Source organism: Terrapene carolina, unplaced genomic scaffold (assembly GCF_002925995.2).
Source record: "Terrapene carolina triunguis isolate 2854851 unplaced genomic scaffold, T_m_triunguis-2.0 Scaffold25, whole genome shotgun sequence".
Taxonomy (NCBI): domain Eukaryota; kingdom Metazoa; phylum Chordata; order Testudines; family Emydidae; genus Terrapene; species Terrapene triunguis.
In genome coordinates, this window is record NW_020664376.1 from 2,481,413 (window position 1) to 2,499,280 (window position 17,868).

General features: G+C 47.0%; 1 protein-coding gene across 1 annotated transcript in view; it reads right to left on the minus strand.

The window, feature by feature from the left end:
• Nucleotides 1-17,868, minus strand: part of LOC113406304 (E3 ubiquitin-protein ligase HERC2-like) — a 216,767-nt gene that overhangs the window by 82,542 nt on the left and 116,357 nt on the right. The window contains exons 38-44 of the mRNA XM_026650394.1: nt 14,617-14,799; nt 13,778-13,962; nt 11,263-11,410; nt 10,985-11,181; nt 10,520-10,750; nt 3,929-4,064; nt 2,904-3,047 (exon numbers count right to left, since the gene is read on the minus strand). Coding sequence (XP_026506179.1) covers nt 2,904-3,047; nt 3,929-4,064; nt 10,520-10,750; nt 10,985-11,181; nt 11,263-11,410; nt 13,778-13,962; nt 14,617-14,799 — 1,224 coding nt within the window. The remainder of the gene's footprint in view (nt 1-2,903; nt 3,048-3,928; nt 4,065-10,519; nt 10,751-10,984; nt 11,182-11,262; nt 11,411-13,777; nt 13,963-14,616; nt 14,800-17,868) is intronic.

The following is a 17,868-nucleotide window of genomic DNA, read 5'->3' on the forward strand; positions in this document are numbered from 1 at the left end:
CAAATTTTGGTGTGCATTTAGAAGGAAGTATATGCAGTACAGCACATTTCCTGAACACAAGCCTCAAAGGAGCTAAACTTCTAGTCAAACACTAGCTTTACTAGCATATCTAGAGCTAGTCTGGTAGAAGCTACTGGCACAGTGGACATGCACTATTAAGCTTGAATTCTTATCTTACAAGACCTGCCATTATTACAAAAGGAAGTATACTACGCTCTTGGAGAACACTTGGTATAGTTCTTGAGTTACCTCCCCCTCTGACTGATGGTGAGAGCATGTTTGATAGGCTCTGGATGTAGGGTGACCAGACGTCCCGATTTTATCGGGACTGTCCTGATATTTACTTGTTTGTCCCGCGTCCCGACCAATGTTCGGTCGGGACGCAAATTGCCCGATATTTTGCCCTCCGTGCCCCCCTGCCCCAACCCCTCCCCGACTCCGCCCCCTCCCTCCCCCATTGGATCCCTCCCCACCTTCCCACCCTTACCCCGCCCCCTCACTGACCCATTGGATCCCTCCCCAAATCCCCGCCCTGGCCCCGCCTCTTCCCCAAGCACGCCGCATTACTCCTCCTCACCCCTCCCTCCCAGGCTTGCGCTAATCAGCTGTATGGAGGCGCAAGCGCTGGAGGGAGCAGGAAGAAGCAGGACATGGCACCCAGCTCAGGCGAGGTGGAGCGAAGGCGAGCTGGTGCGGGGGAGGGGGGGGGTGGCGTGGAGCTGCCAGTGGGAGCTCAGCCCCCACCAATTTTTCCTATGCTCTGGCTCTTTTTTTTTTGTGGGCTTTTTGCTTTTGGTTTTTCCGCCGCCGCTGGCTCTTGGGTTTTTTTGTTTTTTTTGTTGCACCACCAGCACCCGATATTTCACATCTCTTATCTGGTCACCCTATCTGGATGGAGCCCTCTCTCTCCCTAGCAAGAGGGAGAGTCATTAAACGAATATTCTATGACCTCAGAGATCACCACTCCTCCAAAAGAGTCATTTTGACTGACTGGGTTTGGATTCTGTACTTTTGAAGGACGTTCTCCCGTTGCTCCAGTAGCAGAAGAAAGGAATGAAATATATACTGACTCAACATTTGGTGCCCAAGACCAGTAATAGCTGATATGCTCTCAAACCAGAAAAGACTAGAAAGAAATATTAAATAAAATAGAGATGTCCCAGCATTCCATTTTCCCCATACTACTAATATAGCACTTGTTTCTAGCTCTGACAAGTTAGAGGATATCAAATTTTAAAATGACATCCATCTGATCATCTTGCCTTTTCCAACATTCAGTTGAGTTTCAACATGATTTTAGCAGATGCTAGCACAGGAGCCACAGAACCACCAATCGTTACTTTATACAATCAGAGAAAACTTTAAAACCCTGCTTTCAGGAGGCATAAAGTATTCATCTTCATTTTTTTTGTAAGTACTGAACTATAAGTTGCTAAAAAATCAATTAAGCAAAGTGAAAGCAAGATGATAATTAGAATTTTGTGATAAAGCTGGTTACCTAATTTATTAATACATGTTCATTTCTTATTGGTTACGGAATGTTAACACTTGTAAAACCTCAGCAGTTGCACAAAATACAGTAGAACCCCAGTTACAAATGCCTCAGGAATGGAGGTTGTTCATAACTCTGAAATGTTCATAACTCTGAACAAAATGTTATGGTTGTTTTTAAAAGTTTACAAGTGAACTTTGACTTAATATCACTTTGAGATTTTATTATGCAGAAGAAAAATGCTGCTTTTAACTATCTTAGTTTGAATGAAACAAGTTCTTACCTTGTCAAATCTTTTTTTTTTTTTTAAACTCTCCCCCCCTCTTTTTTTTTTTTTTTTTTTTTTTATTTATCACATTATTTTATTTTTTTTGTTGCTTTTTTTTTTTTTGGTTATTGCTGCTGCCTATTTGCGTACTTCCGGTTCCAAATGAGGTGTGTGGTTGACCTGTTAGTTCGCAACTCTGGTGTTCATAACTCTGAGGTTCAACTGTATATGCAAGTTTAAAATTTTAGAGTATATCTCTCCATTGTGTTCCATATCCCAGTGAATTAAGAAGGGGCATCTGGTGATGACTTGAGCAGTTCTCATCCACATGTTTAAGAGGAGCCGAATGAATTAAAGTGCAATAGACATTAGACTTCCTTTTCTCCACCATCCCCCAAGACCACTATTTTCTGCACTTAATTTCAACCCACAGTGTGTAGCTCCTCTTGAAGTAGAAAGAGGAACTGCTTAAGACATCAATCACCACTTTGAAGATGACAGAAGGAGCCATAACAAGAGGTACAAATGTGTTTTATTTAAATTTTGGGGTAGCATTGAGAAGCGTTTACAAAGTTAGTATTCAAACAACAACAACAACAACAACAACAACAACATTAAAAAGAGTCATATTAAATATGTAAGAGTCATAAGTTAGGTGATCAACACTTTAGTGTCCAAAATCTATGCCTGCCTAATGAGGCATCTTTAAGAAACGTACTAGTAGTTTTTAAACTGCAATATGTGTTTTAACTGTGTATATTTCTTACTGATGAGATTTGATTTGGGGGGGGGGAAGGGTTTTTATGTTGCTTTGAATGTTGTATGTAGAAATAGGATAACACTTTCAGGACCAGTAAATATTTTCAAAAACTATTTCTAAATTATCATCTCTGAGTCTTTGAGGCCAAAAGCCTGAGTTCTGTCCTCAGACCACAACATGCAAGGTACATACTCATCAAGTATACTTGCTGAATAACATCATCACACAACCCGTAACCACACATATTAGTTACATTTTAAACTAGAGAGGACATTGAAGATGACATTTTATTTTGAAGACTAATAATCAGCAAGAGGTTAAATATTGCAAAGCATGTGGCTGACAGGATAACAAATTCATCTTGTTACAAAAAAAAGCTGTACCTGTGGGAATCGATCCAGCCTCTTGTACAGCTGGTTGAGATAAGATCTGCCTTAATTTATCCTGGTGAGATAGCAGAGCTCGACCTGCTTTCAATATGTACAGTTTTAACTGTTGGCATCTCAGCAGATCCAAATCCACTTGACCTATCAAAAACATTAAATGCCCATTAACCAGAAAGCAATAGTATTCAAAGTAACAAGCAAACATTTATTTTTACAATCTGATGATCCCATCACAAAAATACATTTTTAGTACCGACTGTCATGAATGGTAAGCTCAAACAAGATGAAAGTACTAAAATATAAAAAGTTTAAGTGCATCATTATAAGAAACCCACACTGGACCTACTCCAGATGTTAATACTAAGACAGTGCCTCCCAGCTGTCATGCAGTTGGTGGACTTCAGGTCTGTCTAGATGAACAGTTAGTGGGTGGCACTCGGGGTGCTATTCTACAGCGCACTAACGTATTGTGCACCAACACTTTTTGTATAGGTGCCGCAACCATGCACTGATGTACGGCCAATGTGCAGTAGGAAACTTTTAGTGCACAGTAGCGGGATCCACACACACAGCTGATGAACGGCACGCTATCGTGTATTTACACCACAGCTTGACATGCACTGAGTCACACACACGGTTTAAAATGCAACAGATTAGAGCAGACTAGATAGATATCAGGTGCATCAACTATTTTCAGACAATTCAATACACGACAAAGACTCCAGCCTCAAACTACATTTACATCATAGACAGCAGCCATTCTTCCAGCCAAGATATAAACTGGATTCCCTCTACAGCGCATCAATGCACTTCCTTGCATACTTGCATGTATTTCTCCAATATACAACTCTTACTACCACTTACCCCAATGTGGAGCATGTGCCTTCATATATCGCTTCCTACTCAATGCTGACCATGTAGAAAACAACTTTCCACAGAACTTCTGTACCTTCCTAATATCTATTTAATGTTTGCAATATTTTCCAGAGAAGGGCTAACGTATGACAGATAGGAAACTGTACCTGAAAGACCCTGGTTGGGAGACTTCATTCTGTGTTTTTCTACTTTACTTCCGGCCAAGTTTACCAGCTGAGCCCAGACAGACAACATGGGTTCAGTGAATGGCAAGTTGTTCACATTAAAAGCCACCACTGGAAGCTAAAAGAACCAAAAAGTTACGCATTTTTCAAATCTTTAGAAATGCATAAAAACTTATGGACTGTTTATATTTTAAGAGGATAACTAGTGTTCATTTAATTACTCTTGAACTGGAACAATTGAAGAGGACTTCTGTCTCTAAAAACACTCAGAAAATAAAGGAGCTGCTAGGACTGTAGTCATATGTAGAGGGATCTGAGCATCACTGTCAGAAAGGAAAAGCAGATAGCATGAGCATCAACTGCAACTCCTACAACAGACTGGGGCTTTAAGTGCACGGGAGCCTTTTATGCTGTGACTTCACAAGGCAAAAAAAGGTGTGTTAACTCAAGGTAAAATCCTAATGAAGACAAGGCAGTTTCTAGTTTTCACACCAATTAGCAGATGAGACTATGGTGTATCCTAGCCTTTAACTCAACTTGCTTATTAACATGAAAAAGGACAGTTACCTGTTCCGTAACTGGCGTTCTTCGAGATGTGTTGCTCCTGTCTATTCCACAGTAGGTGTGCGTGCTCGCCATGTGCACCGGTGCCGGAAGTTTTTCCCTTAGCAGTACCCGTACTGGGGGAGCACCGCTGCGACTCCTGGAGTGGCGCCTGTATATCGCGCTATAAGGGGAGCTACGGGCTCCCCCCACCCTCGGTTCCTTCTTGCCGGACAACTCCGACAGAGGGGAAGGAGGGCGGGGCGTGGAACAGACAGGAGCAACACATCTCGAAGAAAGCCAGTTATGGAACAGGTAACTCTCCTTTCTTCTTTGAGTGATTGTTCCTGTGTATTCCACAGTAGGTGATTCCAAGCAATATCTGTTGGAGGTGGGTAGGAGCTCACGATGGTTCGGGACGAAGTACCGCCCTGCCGAATCCGGCGTTATCCCTATACTGGGAGACGATCGCGTAATGCGAAGTAAATGTGTGAACTGAGGCCCACATGGCCACCCTACAAATGTCCTGGATGGGGACACTGGCGACGTAGGCAGCTGATGAGGCCTGACCCTTCGTAGAGTGTACCCTTACAATCGGTGGTGGGGAAATCCCTGCCAAATCATAACACGTGCGTATGCACGAGGTGATCCAGCGGGAAAACCACTGGGTGGAAATGGGTTGCCCCTTAGCCCGTTCGGCCGAGGCAATAAAGAGTTGAGAGGATTTCCAGAACGGCTTAGTCCGATCCAGATAAAAAGCCAACGTCCTACGCACATAGAGCGTGTGGAGGTGGCATTCCTCACTAGAGGAGTGGGGCTTGGGACACAGCGTACGGGAACAAACGGTCAAGGCCCTTCTGGAAACGGGAGGTCAATGAGTGGGAGAAAACCGAGTGGCCTTGCACCGGCGGGTGAAAGGCTGATATAGCCGCCAGGTGCACCCTGACCAAGGCAGGTGCCAGTCCCTGGGCCCTAAGGGATAAGAGGTAGTCCAGGATAAACTGGAGAGGTGCGGCGGAGGGGGACACTCCCCGCTCACTCGCCCATCTGGCGAACCTGGACCACTTCGCCATGTACGTCTGACGCGTGGACAGTTTCCTGCTTTCCAGGAGGACTCGCCTTACCTGCTCCGAACACCTATTCTCCTCCTCATTCAGCCACGGAGCAGCCACGCTGTCAGGTGAAGCGCGGCCAGATTGGGATGGAGGAGGCGCCCACCCCCATCCTGAGAGAGAAGGTCCGGGCGGAGCGGCAGCGCTCTCGGGGGGGGCGCTAAGAGGCGTAGGAGGGGCCCGTACCAATGCTGGCGGGCCCACGCCGGGGCTATGAGAATGACTCTCGCCCTGTCCGCTTTCACCTTCTGAAGGACCTTGGTGATAAGGGGGAACGGGGTAAAGGCATAGAGGAGCTGACCTGACCAGCTCAGGAGGAACGCATCGGAGATCGCGCCTTCCCCCACTCCTCCCCTGGAGCAGAACCAGGGGCAACGCCGATTCTGACGATTTGCAAACAGGTCGATCTAGGGAGGTCCCCACTCTTGGAAGAGCCGGTGAGCGACCTCCGAGTGGAGCAACCACTGGTACTGGGGGGAGAAGACCCTGTTGAGGCGGTCCGCTTGCGTACTGCGGACGCCCGGGAGGTGAGCCACCCTCAGGGAGATATCGTGGGCTATACAGAACTCCCATAGGTTTAGGGCTTCCCAGCAGAGGCCTAGGGAGCGAGTACATGGCGGCGGTGTTGTCCGTGAGGACTCTGACCACCTTGCCGCGGAGGTGCGTGAGAAACGCCAACGGAACCGCCCTGAGCTCCTTGACGTTTATGTGAAGGGGCAAGTCCGGGCCGAGCACGTTCCCTGGGTTTGCACGTCCCTCGTGTGGGCTCCCCAGCCCAGGTCCAAAGTGTCGGACATCAGGTCTATGGACGGGTTGGCCTCCCTGAAGGGAATCCCTTGCAACATATTGCTTGGGCAGGACCACCATAGGAGAGAAGCGAGTATCGGGGACGGGACCGTGAGAACCTTGTCCAGACTGTCCCAAGCTTGGGAGAACTGGGAGGCCAGCCATAATTGGAGGGGCCTCATACGGAGTCTGGCATGGCGGACCGCGTAAGTGCATGCCGCCATGTGTCCCAGAATCCGAAGACACGCCCTCGCCGTGGTCACCGGGAAGGCCGTTACCGAGGCGATGAGACCTCTTAGGGTCTTGAACCTGTCCAAGGGGAGAGAGGCTGTTGCCCTGGAGGAGTCCAGCAGGACCCCAATGAACTCTATGCGCTGAACGGGCACTAATGTTGATTTGGTCTCGTTCACGACCAGGCCTACATCGGCGCATGTCGAGAGGAGCAGCTCTACGTGGGACTCCACCTCGAAACGAGACTCCCCCTTGAGGAGCCAGTCGTCCAAGTAAGGGAAGATTTGTATTCCTTCCCGCCTGAGGCAGGCCGCTACCACCGACATACATTTCGTGAAAACCCTGGGAGCTGTGGATAGGCCAAATGGGAGGACCGTGAATTGGTAATGGTCCATCTCCACCATGAATAGGAGGAAGTGTCGGTGTCCCTTGAAAATATGGACATGAAAGTACGTGTCCTGGAGATCCAGGGCCGCGTACCAGTCCCCCGGGTCACGGAGGGGATAATAGAGGCCAGGGACACCATGCGGAACTTAGAACGGGTTAGAAAACTGTTCAGGTCGCGCAGGTCCAGAATAGGCCTGAGGCCCCCTTTCGCTTTCGGGATCAGGAGGTACCGGGAGTAGAACCCTTTGCCCTGGAACTGAACCAGTACCCTTTTCACCGCCCCTAGGTGGAGCAACCGGTCCACCTCCTGACGCAGGAGGCGGACATGTTCCTGGTCCCCGGGGGCCATCGTGGATGGCGGGTGATTTGGCGGGGGTCAGGTGAACTGCAACACGTAGCCCTTGGAGATAGTACTGAGGACCCATTGGTCTGAAGTAATGCGGGACCACGCCCTGAGGAAGGCAAACAATCGGTTGCCGAACACAAACTTTATTAATCGGGGGGTCTCCCTGGCAACAGGCCCGGTGCCCCCCTGCAGATAGTCAAAACCACCTCTTCCCTTGCCTCTTTCCCTTAGAGGGACCGGGCTGCGGGGCAGAGTGGGACTGCCTCTGAAACTGACGCTTCTGGTCTATAGGCCTTTTGTACGGGGGCTCATATCTGCTCCTCACAGGTTGAGCGCCGAAAGCGATTTGGCCTTGTCCTTAGCTGGGGGGACATAGAGGCCCAAGGTCTGCAAGGTGGTGCGGGAATCCTTCATCCCATGCAGCCTGATGTCCGTCTAGTCCGCGAAGAGTGCCTTGCCATCGATTGTGCCTCCGTCGACAGCCCGGACAACAAGAGCCACGACGCCCTGCGCATAGTGATCGCGGAAGCCATTGAGCGGGCCGCCGTGTCTGCCGCATCGGATGCCGCTTGCAGGGCCGCTTTAGCCGCCACCGACCCCTCTTCCACCAGGGCCTTGAAGTCCTTCCTGTCCCGGTCCAGGAGGAGGGGCTCAAATTTAGGCAGGGACTCCCACAGGTTGAAGTCGTACCTGCTCAGTAAGGCCTGGTGGTTGGCTACGTGAAGCTGGAAGCTAGCCGACAAATAAAATGTTCTGCCAAAGGAGTCCAGTCTCCTGGCGTCTTTATTTTTTGGGGTGGGCGCGGGCTGGCCCTGATGCTCTCTGTGGCTTACCGATTTCCACGACGAGCGAGTTGGGTGCCAGGTGTGAATACAGGTATTCATGGTCCTTAGCCAGCATAAAGTATTTCCTCTCGGCCTTTTTCAAGATTGGGGCCAAGGAGGCGGGGGTTTGCCACAGGAAGTTTGAAATGTTGGCAATACCCTGGTGCAGAGGCAGGGCCACGCAACCCGGTGGCGAGGGAGACAGGACATTAAAGAAGGAATCGGACGGACTCTCCATCTCCTCGGCCTGCAGCTGTAGGTTGGAAGCCACCCGCTTTGGCAGGTCCTGGTGTGCCTTGAAGTCCTCCTGCGGGACTGAAGGCGGAGGTGCTGCTATGGTGTTGTCCGGTACTGGGGAGATGGCCCGTACGGAGCCGGGCACCTCGGTCGATGCCAGGGCATTGATACCGAGGTCAGAGTTCCGGCGCGTGTCTGCCGACTCGTGGCCCGCCAATTTGTCTTGTGGGCGGCCGGAGGAGGCCGATGGAGCCCGGGACGCTCCGGAGACCGAACGGGCCTCCGCCTGGGCTGGCACCGATGGCCACGGTGCCCACTGGCACCATTGTCCTTGCCACGGAGTCCCTTGCCACTGGTTCGGCTGAGCACGGGATGGCAATATGTGCCCCGGTGGGATGGCACGTGCCGAGGGTGGGTGGACGCGTGCCGAGGCCAAGATCGCCGAAGAACGCTCGGTTCCGCAGGAGCAGTAGGAGTGGCCTCTGTGGCGTCGTCTCCCTCAGGACCGGGATCTCGACGACAACGAACGGTACCCATGCGACGAACTGCTTCGGTACTCGTGGTGGCAACGCGAAGCCCGGGGCCTTGACGCCAAGGTACCCCGAGGGGAGTCTCCGGCGTGACGCCTTGACGAGCGGGAGCTGGAACGGGAGCGGCGACGTCTGTCCCATCGAGAGCGGCTCCGGTACCCACGTCTAGCAGGTGAGCATTCCTGGTGCCTCCCTCGGTTCCTCCGCTCACTGGCAGAGGCCATGGAGGGTCCCCGTGACTCCCGTCCCGACGGCGGCCCTGCTGGTCTGGCTGGCGTCGAGGGTGGCCAGGAGCTGTCCGAAGAGCGGCCGCTGCGCACTGAGCGGTGCGGGGATCGATCTTCAGAGTGGGAACTGTGGCTGCTCGGAGAGGTCTGGTGGGCACCCAAAGGGGGCTTGCCCCGCGACCTAGGGCCCGTACCTGATTTCAAGCTCGAGATGGGCAGGGACATAATGTCCTTTGCAACCTGCACCGCCTCCGGCGTCAATGGCATCCGTACCAGTGGTGATGCCTGGGTCGACGGTACCGGGCTGCTCCGCTCCACACCACACGAGTCGGAGCCTTAGAGCCCAGGGGGGATCGAGGGCTGCCAAGCGGGGGACCAGCTTCTCCCTTGTCCTTATCGCGGTGTCGTTGCGAGGCCGAGCCCTTCCCTCGCTTTTTGGAGGGAGAACGGCGCCGACTGGTCGAAGGGGCCTCGCTACGTACCAAGTCCAATCTGTGCACTGGCGTTGGAGTCAGTGCCGACTCCATCAGGAGAGCTCAAAGTCTGAAGTCTCTCTCCTTCTTGGTTCTTGGCTCGAACGACCTACAGATCTTGCAACGGTCGCTTATGTGAGTCTCACCCAGGCAGTGAAGACAGTCAGCATGAGGGTCGCTCCTGGGCACAGAGCGGCGACAGGAGTCACACGACTTGAAGACTGGGGCACGGGGCATGCCCCGAGCCCGCTCTAACGACTGAAGAACAATGGACAACGGTACCACTAAGGTCGAGAAGAAGGGCTGCAGCAGAGCTGGAGCACAAAAGTTCCGACTACCTTCACTGGCGGCAAGAAGGAACTGAGGGTGGGGGGGAGGCCGTAGCTCCCCTTATAGCGCGATATACAGGCGCCACTCCAGGGGTCGCAGCGGTGCTGCCCCAGTACGGGTACTGCTAAGGGAAAAACTTCCAGCACCGGTGCACGTGGCAACCACGCACACCTACTGTGGAATACACAGGAGCAATCACTCGAAGAAGAACTACAAGCTGCCTTGTCTTCACTAGGATTTAACCCTGAGTTCGCACACCTTTTTAACTAGTGAAGACAGCTAAACTGAGTTAATATATTTTTTTCTAATAAAGATAAAGCCCTGCAAAGACATGCATGAAGACTTGCATATGATTTGCATATTAGCATGACTAAAATACACAATTGTGGGACTGGCAGATGTATACTCCCTAACCACACATCCCTCTTATTGGTCAGACTAGCCTATTCTCCTTTGTAAAACTGAGCCAACTTAAGTTTCTTTTTTCACAAAAAACATACTTTTCACACTTTCTGTAATATTAAAGACCCAAGATAGGTGTACTTACTGGTTTTAGTTGACTTAAGGGGCATACCCTACATGTTCGCATGTCATAGAATTGAACAGTGATTCTTCCTTTTGGTGTGATGCGCGTCACTGTGCCTTCTCCAAATTCATCATGAACGACTTGTCCACCTAATCTCAAGCGACTGTCTATTCCACCAATCACTGCTAGTACAGCCATTAAGCCTCCCACCTCTGGATTCTCAGAATCAGTGAAGTAGTCTTCTAAAACAGCCTGATAAAGAATAGTAAAGTTAACTGTAAGGAGAAAACTAGTACTTTTATCTACTTCATTAAAAAAAAAGAATATATAGTCAATCCAGTTGAAAGTTACAATACGAAAAATAATTTTTATATAAAATATTTTTTAAATTAAGCTTTAACATTGTTAAAATAGTTTTAATATTTAAAACATTAAAAATTAACACTTCTATAGAAAAATGAGCTAATTTTAAAACGTGGAAACTACCCCTTCTGACTGTTTTCCTGCAAAGATGTGGGTGATGGAGGTTAGTTGAGAGTTGATGTACTTGTTTATGAGTCCATTCCACTGGCTTAGTGAATGGAGTGTCCTCAGCAGTGCCACTATCTCTTCTGCCAAAGTACTGCTGTGAGTTGCAGTTAGAGATGCTTGAGGCCTGGCCTTCCTCCTCCTCAGAGTAGATTCTGAAAAGAAATAACAGCATCTCAGTAGCTGATTTAAGATAGGAAAAACAAATGAAACCATTAAGGAAAAAAATGCTCTACCTCTGAGTAGTGGAATATCTGAAGAGCAAGTACTAAGTAGACTGCCTAGGAAACCAAATAGTTTTTCCACAAGAAATTTCATGTCTCTTGATCTTTCAGTTTTGTCCCAGGATGGAAGTACCGCTTTTAATAAATGCACAGCAAGGATCTAAAAAGAGATATTAGAATTAGTGTTATTTTATTTAAAGTCATTTCAGCAAATAAGTTCTATAGGATCAGGGGTCTAAAACAAGGACATTCGAATTAGAAATATCTATACGGAGATGAAAGACTTAACTACGAGCCATCTTTTGTGCTCTTCTCTACAATGTTGGTTGCTGAAACTTAATGGTCCATAGCTACCTAGTTATTTTCTTGCTTGTTTGCCTATTCATCAATATTAAGAGGAACTGTGCTAATTTAATACTAGTAGCAGTTGTATTTAACATAGTGTTACCAGCCCTCCAGGATTGTCCCGGGACTCCAGGAATTGATGATTAATCTTTAATTAAAGACTGCCATGGGATGAAACCTCTAGGAATATGTCCAATCAAAACTGGCAATCCTAATTTAACACAGCCCAGCATCAAAGGACACAGAGCTCCATAGAGCTACACACAGATTGGCAAAAAGTAAGATCACCATCATAAGACTTGAAAACAAAGAAGTATCAGAACAGGATACTTGAAATGAGAGGATGGGGAAAGAGATGTGGTTTAGATTCCAAATATGAGAACCAATAGCAGCCATACTAATACACACTTTTGGGTGAATTAGTTTACACCCTAACTCTATCCCAGTGAAGGCACAGGAGTCTAACAATGTAAGATGTAATGTATCAGAGTGCAAACAGCAGCCAGAACAATGCTTGAGGAGCTTTTCACATATAGCCAAGGCTTAGTATCACTGTCTCTCAACTTAACAAATAAATATGCATCTGCATTTTAAGTTGGAAAATTGGTTCTCTTTCTGGGAATGAACTCCCTAAGTCCGATAAAATTAGGTTGCATCTTTCTTACAATATACACCTGGGGGGAGGGATAGCTCAGTGGTTTGAGCATTGGCCTGCTAAACCCAGGGTTGTGAGTTCAATTCTTGAGGGGGCCACTTAGGGATCTAAGGCAAAATCAGTACTTGGTCCTGCTAGTGAAGGCAGGGGGCTGGACTCAATGACCTTTCAAGGTCCCTTCCAGTTCTAGGAGATAGGATATCTCCATCGATTTTAAAAAAAAAAAAAAGAGAGAGAGAGAGAGAGAGAGGCAGCATTGGTATGTCTTCAGAGTCCAGGACTCCAGACTTTTGTCACCATCCTTCCAGCCCCATCCATGATTCCAGGCCAGATGAGGAGGTGTAATGGTTACTTATTAAGCTTGACTATTCTCCAGTCAACAAGAACAGCCTTGTCTTCTGGGCCCTGGACACTAAGAGAAGACTGATCCACCTTCACAGAGGTGTCTCTAGATAAGTTTTGAGTCAGGCATATAAAAACAGTGGCCCACCACAAGCTATCTACACTGATCACCTTTCCCTGGAAGAATGATGTCTGCAGTCATGGAGCCAATGCACGAGGGCTCTCTTTCTGCAGTTCCCAAGAGGGCCCCCTCACAAATGGAGCTCCTTTCGGCTTTTTGCAGCTCCATTTGTTCTATCATGCTGAGGAAGCGCTCCCATTTTTGTCCCTAACCCCTGGCAGAGGAGGAAGAAATGCTCTCTACTGCCCCAAAATTGGCTTCAAAATTAGGGTAAGAGTAAAGTAGGAGAGTTGAAATACCACTATGTTTAGCTGGCTAGATACAAAAAAATCTCATAGGGGTGAGAACACAACTTAAATCCTGCATGAGCGCGTCTGAACTGCCTCTGGTATATACTGAAAGAAAGTCACAGCCTAAATGTATCAGATTGAGGAAGAGATCAGAATCATGTTTGTATATTCCAGCCCTAAGTTAATTGGCAGAGCTACCTTTGAGAAGATGCAAGCAACAGAAAAGCACCATTAGTGGAGAATTATACATTCAAATCTTGTGAACAGAAGAAACGTATTTACAATGGAAAAGCTACACAAGCGATAGAACTGTACACTGATGTGTCATATTTGACTGGTAACCCCTTCCTCCAGGCTGTTTTAGATCACTCACTCTTTATCACCAACATGAATGCAAAGATACAGCATGCTAATAAAAAAAGGACAGACAAGCTAAGCAATTTGGTTATTTTATTTAAAATAGTTTGAGTTTGTTCATTTTTCTTTAACTGTCTGTGCATAGCCAGTTCACCTCCCTTCTTAGCAACCTTTATTATTAGGTCCACAGTAGCCAACCAACACTCTCTCTTGCATTGAACAACATTTTACATAACCTTGCTATGCAGTGTTAACTTGCAGGAGGATTTTTAAAGCAAGAACATTCTGATATTACCTTTCCTCCAACTCAAGAAAATAAAAGGCACCTTCAAAACTGTTTACTTTTAAAACTGTACTGTAACAAGACAAAAAACTGCCAAATTCACTGCATATGAAAATGATCTGGAAACACATTACCTGTCTCTGTAGTGATGCAGCAGTGAAAGATTCATGCCCCTCCACAATTTTCATTAGCAAAGTTATCCACTGAGATGTGCTAAGCGTGCTGCACATCTGAGGCATGAGTGCTATACTTCGAATGAATCCTAACGTGCACCAGCTTCTATGCTGCTCTTTATAAACCAACTTATTTGGCAACGAAGCTGGAAATAAAAATACATGAACAGCTGACTTTTCTGCCAACTGTACCACAATTTCTCAAAATGATCCACTTTGTTAGACAGATCTTAAAGCTCTGCTACAAAATTGCCCCTAAATATAAAGTTAACTGACTTCCAATTTAGTTGAAGTCCATTAAGAATTAACTTCTGGCATACTCCAGGAAAGAGAGAATATCTATTGCAAGCAAATTCTCACCCACACACTGACTATACTACCTTACAATTCTGTCCATTTTGGAAAATTTGCTTAAAGTTACTGTTATTATAAAGATGATGTATATCATTAAATTTATGATTCGCCTGATTATAAAGTCATGCTGTCCTTCCCAACCTGAAAAGTCCTTTTTGACTTAAGATTCCTTATAATGGAAGCCATTTACAGGCTGGACAGTCTGGACTTCGTATAGTGTGCGGCACACCAGCACTAATAGATAAATGTGTATTCTATCCACAAAACAATTTGTGATTTTTCCACAACTACGTAAAATTGATGCTTTGAGAAGATCTAAATGTGTTACTGAACTTTGACCTTAAAAGATTAGGAATTAAATAAAGGAATTACGGCATAATCAGGTAAGATATACTGCCTGAAAACAGATGGGTTTATTTGGTCAGACTATGTCATGTAACACATACTTGATTTATCTATCGTTCCACTCTCCACCAACATGCGAAGCAATCCACACAAAGTTCTGGTCGCTTCATTCTGCATGACTTCAGCATGGACTCCAGCAGAGAGAGAGAGCGTCTGTAACAGGTTCACGGTACTCATCAGCATCGTGGAAGTGGGGTGAAGGTTCCTTTCAGCTTGTTCTCCTTCTGGAGCAATAAACAAAAGCTAAATAATTACTTTAGTAACATGCTAACACGGTAAACAAAATGTTCTGAAAAAGGTAAAAGAACTGTAGTTCTTGGAGATGTATGTCCCTATGGGTGCATCACTTCAGATGCACATGCAATTCTCAAACCTTTGATTAGAGATTTTCTACTAGTAGTACCAGTCTGGCCCGCACACATGCCCTATGCCTCCTCGCACTGGACACTGAGGCTATACAGAGACGTGCAGACAAACCTCCCTCAGTCCCTTCTCCACTCGAATGTCTCCACAGAGAACAGTCTGAAGCAGAGGGGAAGATTGGGAGGGTAGTAGAGCACCCACAAGGGGACACATCTCAAAGAACTGAAGTTACTGCACAAGGTGAGTAACCTCTTCTTCTTCTTCTTCTTCAAGTACTGTCTGTATGGGTGACTTCTGAGCAGTTTCCCCAGAGGAAGGAGGGAGCATTGGAACTGAGTCCAGAACTGAAGACAGTACTGCAGTACCAACTGCCACATCAGATCTGACAGCATGGCTTAAAGCGTAGTGCTTTGAAAGTGCATGTACGGAAGCCCATGTAGTAGCCCTACATATATCAGACACTAGTATTTTCTAAAGCAATGCCATGTATTTTGCTTGTAACTTGGTAAAATGTGCTGTCACCCCTTGAGGAGGATGAGGATGAATGCTTGCAGTCTCATAACAAGTGACAATACAACCAGATATCCACCTGGATAGTTTCTGAGCAGAGATTGTGGACCCCTTGGATCTATTCACAAAGGAAATGAACAGCCTAGGTGACCTCTGAAATTACTTGGTCCTATCCAAGTAGAAGGCCAGTGCCCTTCTAACATCCAGGGTATGAAAACAGGACTCTGTCAGAGAGATATGTGGCTTCAGGAAAAACACTGATAGACGAATAGATTGGTTAAGGTGAAACTCCGAGAAAACCTTAGGTAAAAATTTAGGATGTGGGCAGAAAGAAACCTTATTCTTGAAGAAGGGGGCGGGGGGGAATCTGCCATTAAGGCACCAATCTCCCACGCTCTATGGGCCAAGTGGATGGCTATTAAAAAGGCAGTCTTCATAGATAAGTGGAGTAGAGAACTGGTTGCTTCAAATGGCTGTTTCATGAGGTGACTGGGTTCCAGGTTGGGATGGGGTCTTTAGTCTGGGAGTTCCAACTCCTTAATAAACCTAGATGATACAGGATGAGCAAATATGGAAAACCCCGCTATAGTCAGATGAAACGCTGATATTGAGGCTAAACGGACCTTAACTGAGCTAATTAATAACCCTGATTTCTTCATATCCAGGAGACTGAAAGAGGCACAGATTCAGGGAGGAAGCACCAGTGGGAGAATCTCTTCCATTGCTGTAGGTAAATAGTAAGGGTTGCCTTCTTCCATCTATTTAGTACACCAGTTGCACTTCCTCAGAGCAGGAGGATTCTAACCCATGAACTATCTATGAACCATGCCCAGAGGTGAAGAACCCCTAGGTTGGGGTGAAGTGTGCAACCCACATCCTGTGAGAGGAGATAAATAGAAAATGGAAGCAGGCATTCCTGACAGTCCTGAACTCCAACAGATTGATGTGGAGATTTGTTTCTGAGTTGTCCATCTCCCCTGAGCCATAAAAGCATTGAGATGAGCTCCCCATCCCCACAATGATGCATCTGTTGTTAAAATTAGTGATGGAGCTGGGCAACAGAAAGGAACACTGTCACAGACATTGAGTTGATCTCTCCACCAATCCAGGGAGTTCCTCACTTAAATAGGAACCATCACCTGTTTGTCCAAGGTGTGTCTTACTGAAGAACAGGACATTTTGAGCCAATCTTGAAAGCAGCTGAGGCATAGCCTTGCATAATCCGTCACAAAAGTGCAAGTTGCCATGTGTCCCTGGAGCTGAAGATAGTTTCTTATAGTGGTGCAAGGATTCCACTGAATTGTCCATACCAAACATGACAAGGTTATGAACCTATCTAAGGGAAAGCAAGCTTTGAACTCGTCGACAGCCAGGGAAGCCCCTATAAACTGTATCTTATTTATGGGGGTTAATGTGGATGTCCTTACATTTAGCTGAAGACTCAACTCCTAGAAAAGCAAGGGCCATCTGGGTGGAAGAAAACACCGCTTCATAAAAATGGCCCTTCAGTGGCCAGTCGTCAAGGTAATGGAAGACTAGGATCACCACTTATCGGCAATAAGCAGCCCCTACTGCCAGGACCTTGGAGAACACCCTTGGGGCCAAGGATAGACCAAGGGGAAGCACTTGGTATTGAAACTGATCCTGGCCTATAGAGAATCACAGATATTTCCTGTGCAAAGGGTATATTGTGATATGAAAACAGGCATTTTGTAGGTCAAAGACTGAAAATCAATCCCCCTTCTCCAGTGAAAGAAGTCACCATCCTGAAATTGTGAGGCTTTATAAACTTGTGCAGAAGTCTTAGATCTAAAATCAGTCTCCACCCTCCATCTTTCTTTGGTACAAGGAAATACTTTGAGTAAAACCCTTTGCCCATGTGAAGAGGAGAGACCAGCTCTATTGTTCCTAACTGGAAGAAAAAGATCACCTCCTTTCTCAACACAAGCTCATAAGAGGGGTCCCTGAAGATGGAAGGGGAGGGTGGAAAGGAGGGAATGATGTAAAATGGATGTTACGACTCACTTGTCTATAGTAGTCCGCCTCTAGGCATGTTGGAAATAGGAAAGGCATCTCTCTCCAAAGAGAGCTCAATAGATCTATGGAATCCAGAGAACTGAGCAGGAGGTGATCTCTGGGTAGTTTGTGACCTACTACACAGCTTTTATCTGTAGGTGTATAAATGCCCAAGAAATGTAAAGTGGCTCTAGAGTCCTTCAGTGTCCTCCATCTGTGGTCTCCAAGAAAAGCCTAAAACCACTGAAGGGGAAGTCCTCAGCAATGTTCTGTATTTCTCACTGAAACACCAGGAGCTAGAGCCATGACACCCTGCACGTAACAGCCATGGATGCTTGAAGAGTGGTCCTGGCCAATAACTGGCCCTCTGAAATGTTGAACTAGAACTGTTCCTTATGGTCCTG